This window comes from Egretta garzetta, unplaced genomic scaffold, assembly GCF_000687185.1.
Source record: "Egretta garzetta isolate BGI_Z169 unplaced genomic scaffold, ASM68718v1 scaffold448, whole genome shotgun sequence".
NCBI lineage: Eukaryota > Metazoa > Chordata > Aves > Pelecaniformes > Ardeidae > Egretta > Egretta garzetta.
The window spans coordinates 2,190,402-2,196,094 of NW_009260497.1; the positions used below are offsets into that span (position 1 = coordinate 2,190,402).

Here is a 5,693-nt window from a genome sequence, read left to right on the forward strand (position 1 = left end):
AGGGGGGAGCTGGGGGGGGGTCAGTCTCTGCTCCCAGGGAATGGGCGATGGGACAAGGGGAAATGGGCTCAAGTTGTGCCAGGGCAGGTTTAGGTTGGACATTGGGAAAATTCCCTCCCCACAAGGGCTGTCAAGGACTGGAAGGGGCTTCCCAGGGAAGGGGTTGAGTCCCCACCCCTGGGGGTATTTAAAATCCGGGCAGAGGAGGTGCTTAGGGCCAGGGTTTAGTGGTGGGCTGGCAGGGTTAGGGGAATGGTTGGGCTTGGTGATCTCAGACGTCTTTTCCAACCTCAACGATTCTGTGATGCTGTGATTCTGCTGTAGTGGCGGTGCCAAGCAAACTGGGGAAGTGTAAGGTAGGAGAGTGAGCTGTAGTAAGAAATGCCATTGTCACGAATTAAGGACATTTTGACCAAGGGAGAGTGTATCACGAATCTACTGCACCGCTTAAAAAGGGAAGAGGACTGAGCTGGTTATATCTGAATAGTTCAGCTGTGATTTTGCCTGTGGAGCTGCCTAGAGCAATGCCCTGAGCTTGGGTGTCTTGACTTTGATGTCTCGACAACTGTGTCTTGTCTTGTCTTTGATGTCTTGACACCTCGGCTTGGGTGCCTTTTCTTTGCGTAATGTCTCTTAGAGGACAGAATACAAATAGCTATTTATCCACTGTCAGCATCACGTGTAACCCTGACACTGCTAATGATCACTGTTAGCAATGACGTACATTAACAGAGAAGCACTGGCCTCCTGAGCTGCCTTTTAGATGAATTCCTTTGATTTGCTAAAGGAGTGTAATGGGGGATTTTTGTGGTTTGTTTTTTTTTTTCTTCCACATGGTTTCCAGACCGTTGATGAAAGAGAAACTACATCAAGGGATCACACTTGTGGTTGACAGATACGCCTTTTCTGGAGTGGCCTTCACAAGCGCCAAAGAGGTGAGTGAGACCTACAGCAGCCCCTGCCCCTCTCTGTTTGGGGAAGCAGCTCCAGTTAGGGGCTTGATAGAGATGGTGGTGTATGTGGCCGAGGCTCCAGAGGACTGGGGAGAGGGGGTGGAAATTGAGGGACGGAAGTTGCAGCTCGGGTATTGACATGGTCTGTTTGCCCGGAAAGAGCAGAGAAACTCAGTTGGTTACATTTTGCCCATCTGGACAGACTCCTGGCTGTGGGTAAGCTGGCCTGCGTGACTCTGAAGAATGATTATGCGAGTGTATTTGAGATCTCTGTGCTTGCTCTGGCTGCTGGCCCATAAATTTGCAGAGAATAACAGAATCATGTATGTTGGAAGGGAGCTGTGGAAGTCACGAAGCCCAGCCTCGTGCTTAAGAGTAGGTCTAATGTCAGGCAGACTGCTTGGGGCCACATCCAGCCAAGGTTTCAGTATCGCCAGGGATGTAGATCCACAACCTTTCTGGGCTCTTTTTTTCAGTGTTTGCTCACCCTCATGGTTTTCCTCGTTTAGCCTGAACTTCTTGCATCCCCACTTGTGCCTTTTTGGCCTGTTTCTGCTTTCAAGACAAGCCAGCTCTGTCAGCTTCATCCTACATGGCTGTAAGATCCTCCCGAGTCTTGTGCTCATTCCTGGGCTCTGAGGAGGTTGTCCTGGAAGATCAGCCAGCTTCTGGGCCTTGTTGCCTTCCATGTGAGTTTCCCAAGGCATCCTGCTAAGAGGTCCCTAACAAACAGAAATCTGCTCTCCTCAAGTCCATGCTGGCGATTCTGTTTGTCTCCTTGACTTGTCTCCAGATTTTAAACTGCTGTCTCATGTTCGCTGCAGCCAAGGCTGACCTTGGCCTTCACATCTTCGACCGGTTCTTTCTTGCTTGTGAGTAACAACTCCAGCAGGGCACCCCTTCCTCTCCGGCTGGCTTATCCATCACCGGCTCAAGATCAGCATGCTCTGGAAACCTGGATTGCTTGTGCCCAGCAGATAGAGAGGTGATTTTGATCCTCTGTCAGTACCAGGCCCTGCAATTATTGATCCTTCTTCCAGCCATCTGTGAAGGTTCCTCAACATCCTCTCTCCAACAGGGCAAGCCTGTAGCAGGCCCCACCCCAACGTCACCCACCTTACTCTGCCTTGGTTATGCTGCTTTCAGGTGAGCCTCCGTTACCGTACCGTCTCTCCTGGCCTCCCATCTTCAGTCCTCTACAGGTTGCAAACCTTCCTGACATACCTAGTTGAAAGCTCTCGTCCCTGGCTTGGCAAGCCTGTTTGCATGGACACTCTCGTCCCGCTTCGTCAGACGTGTCCCATTCTTGCTCAGTGGCCGTCGCTCCTCAAAGACAGCCCCGTGGTTGTAGAAGCTGAAGCCCTGCCTGCAGCACCGGCTGTGCAGCTAGAGTCAGCTTACATTCATTCCTGCCCAAGCCCTTCCTAGAAGGATTGAGGAGATTCTGGCCTCGGGTGCCCTGCACCCTCGCCCCCAGAGCCCTGCAGTCACTCTCGATACATTTGAGATCACCCCGATAGTATCAGTGGTGCCCGTGTGGATGAGCAGTATGCAGACGAGTCTCGGCGATCTCTCCACAACATTATGGATTCACGCGCCCTAATGGAAGCCTTCAAATCTGTCAGTGAGATCCATGAGTTGGGAAGCTTTTTCTCCTGTGTCTGGGCTGACACTCCTGGGTAGGCTGAGAAAGCATAGGGTAGGTATTTGGGAAGGGGTCTGCAATGGGCCGAGAAAGATCCATACTAAAGCTGCATGGTGGTTGTATTTGGGAGCCGCTTCCTTTTGGACTGGTAACAGCCGTACAGACACTCAGACTATGACTTGGTATTTGGCTCTGATGGGCTCTGCAGAAGAGATGTTAAAATCTTTAGCTCTCTTTGACTTCAGTGAGCGTGAGAGGTGCCCAGCACCTAGCAGAATCTGCCCCCCTCCCCAGTTACTGGGACTGGATTCCCACATGATAAACTGGGATATCTCCTTTTCAGTTTGTAGGCCTGTGCTTGGTGGTGTGGGCTGCATCTGGCTGTTCCTTCCCCACCCCGCTCTCCAGCCGACTGGCTTCTTGCCCTTCTTTGTGTTCCTTTCTTTCAGCTCAAACTCTGTTCTCTTTGTTTGTGACAGAACTTTGGCCTGGACTGGTGCAAACAACCTGACATTGGACTCCCAAAGCCGGATCTGATTCTGTTTCTTCAGTTAAGCCTGGAGGAAGCAGCGGAACGAGGGAACTTTGGGAATGAACGTTATGAGAACAGCTCCTTCCAACAGAAAGTTCTGCAGTCCTTCTATCATCTGATGAAGGATGAGACATTAAACTGGAAGGTGAGGAAATAACCTGAGCAGCTCTGTCACAGACCAGGGTGGGGTCTCATGAGAGCTCCTGCATTAAGCCCATCGCATCCCTGTGCTCCCCCTTCCTGCTCCTGGTCAGGGGGACACGCTGGGGACCAGGTAAGGGCAGCGTGGCCTGTGGCAGAGAGGACGCCTCCCTGTTCCAGGGCACCCTACGGGACCCCACTGGGGTGTGGGGAAGATTGTTGGTTGGTTTTGCAAAAGAGCTTTCTGGCAGTCGTTCTCTGACTGACAAACCTGGGTAAGCAGCAGTGGGACACACCCGTGCGCTCCGTTTGCTTGGCATCCTGCAGCTTCTGCCAAGGAGTTGGGAATCCCCAAAGGTTCTTGGAGCCCTCCTGCAGCTTGTCTCTCCCTCACTGATGATCGCCTTCCTTCTCGCACGGCCAGCTTACATCCACATTTGCTGTCTTACCGCTACCAGAGGTCTCTCCAAATACGTGATCTTTTTTTGTTCCATGCTGCTGCATTGCTTTTCCTTCTTGTTCCTCCCTTGGAGCTGTTTGCAGGGGGCTGCCCAGGCAGCAGCCTTATCCCGGAAGAGGGAGCGCTCCCCATTTATCCTGTGCGTAGATCTCCTAGGCTGAGCTTTTCTAGTGCAGGCATCCTGTTTATCATCTCCATCACCCTGTCAGTGCTCAGTCAGGAGATGCAGGCAGCAGCATCTGCTTATTCTGTAGCTTTCATGCAGACGTAGGACACTCCCAAGTGCACAACTATCAAGCAGCTCTCTATCAGGAGAGATGCTGGAGAGATGACGGGTGTCCATGGAACGAGCGCGGAAACCCTGTTTTGGTGTGCACTAAGGGCACAGTCAGCATTCCTATCTCCTTGCCCCTCAGTATTGGATAGAGTACGAGATGTCAGATGTTGCCCAAGAACCGTTCAGTCCAAGGCATGAAATGCAGCTCGTTGCCATCAGTCACACAAACAGAGATCAGGAAGCTGTGTTGTGCGAGCGCAGAGGTGGGGCGCTGGCCGTGCTGTAGTGAAAAGGCTGCTGTTTAATCATGAATTCTATTTACTGCATAGCCTCACAGCCTGCTCTTTCTCAGCAATTCTGCCTAGGCCAGGTCACCCTGATAAACCTGCACCTCTCTACATCTTCTCACCAAATCCTTTCTTCACTGTGGTTGCTCCCTCAGCCACACAGGAGTGATGCTGTTATTCTTTAAATGTTGAAACGTGGTTTCAATGAAACATCAGGGGTTTTTTTTTTTCCTTGGTTTTATTTTTTTATTTTGACGTCAGGCTGAGGAACACTAGCATCATTTAACTCTACCACCTCAGCTTGCAGTATTTAAAAAAAAAAAAAACCAAACAAACAACCAACAAAGCTGAACCTGGAACATCCCATGATGGATTTTTAGAGGTTTCTACTGTCACAGGTGGAGTTTATTTTGAAGAACCACTGAAGGATCAATGCACTGAGGTCTCTGGGGGGACTACAGTACAGAATGAAGAACATTTACCTGCCTTTAGGTCCTACACCCAAAGGACTGTCAGCAAACAATGTGCAGCAGCTGCTTCTGTTTCCCTTTATCCAGCCTCACATCTACATCTTAAATGTCTATTCCTAAATAAAATAGACTTTTTTTTTTTCCAATTCCACTCCAGAAATGGTGCATGGGAGGTGTAACTCGCTCCTTCCACTGCTCATGAATTGTAAATATGGAGTAATGGGGGGAGCAGAGGTAACGGCAGGGAGAGTTTTTCCTCATTTGGTGTTGGTAATCAAGGAACATGTTTCTGTATTTTTTCGTCTTGGAAACAGACAATGGATGCTTCGAAGAGCATCGAAGACTTGCACAGAGAAATCAAGTCCCTCGCAGAGGAAACCATGCAGGAGGTTCGGGATAAACCTTTGGGAGAACTCTGGAAATAAAACTTTATACAGGTTATTCTTTCAGACCTAAGGGAAAACTCACCTTTTGCGTTTCCCTCGCTTGAGTAACTCCCCAACACCACCTTCCAGTAACTACAGCTTCGATCCCCTGTATTGTGCCGGCACGGTGCTGATGTCCTCATGATTTTTCTCCACCCTTCCTGCGTCCTGCACAGTCCCTGCTGTATTTTATAAATGAAGATGCGATGAGCACATAACAGATTCCTTACAAAAGCCCCTACCTCAAGTAAGAGCTCTTGTTCTAGCCTGGGTCCTGTTGTGCAGCTGTGGGTATGGAGCCCAGGGCTGGACACGGACATGGAGAGCAGCAATGGGGGGGCAACAGCCTTCCCAGTCCTGGGGAACTGCCGTATTCCTGATTCTTCCACCTCTCTGGTACATGCATCCCCTGCGCTGAAACCAGTTTGTAGAAGACTTGTTAATAAATTATTATTTTAAACATTTTGCACAGGGTATTTTTATTTCCCGCTTCCCCTCCCCCC

General features: G+C 50.1%; 1 protein-coding gene across 1 annotated transcript in view; it reads left to right on the plus strand.

Moving 5' to 3' along the window:
- Positions 1-5,202, plus strand: part of DTYMK (deoxythymidylate kinase) — a gene marked incomplete at its 5' end in the record, with an annotated part of 6,452 nt that extends 1,250 nt beyond the window's left edge. The window contains 3 exons of the mRNA XM_035900060.1: positions 845-935; positions 3,078-3,275; positions 5,080-5,202. Coding sequence (XP_035755953.1) covers positions 845-935; positions 3,078-3,275; positions 5,080-5,190 — 400 coding nt within the window. The remainder of the gene's footprint in view (positions 1-844; positions 936-3,077; positions 3,276-5,079) is intronic.
- Between the last annotated feature and the right edge of the window lie 491 nt (positions 5,203-5,693).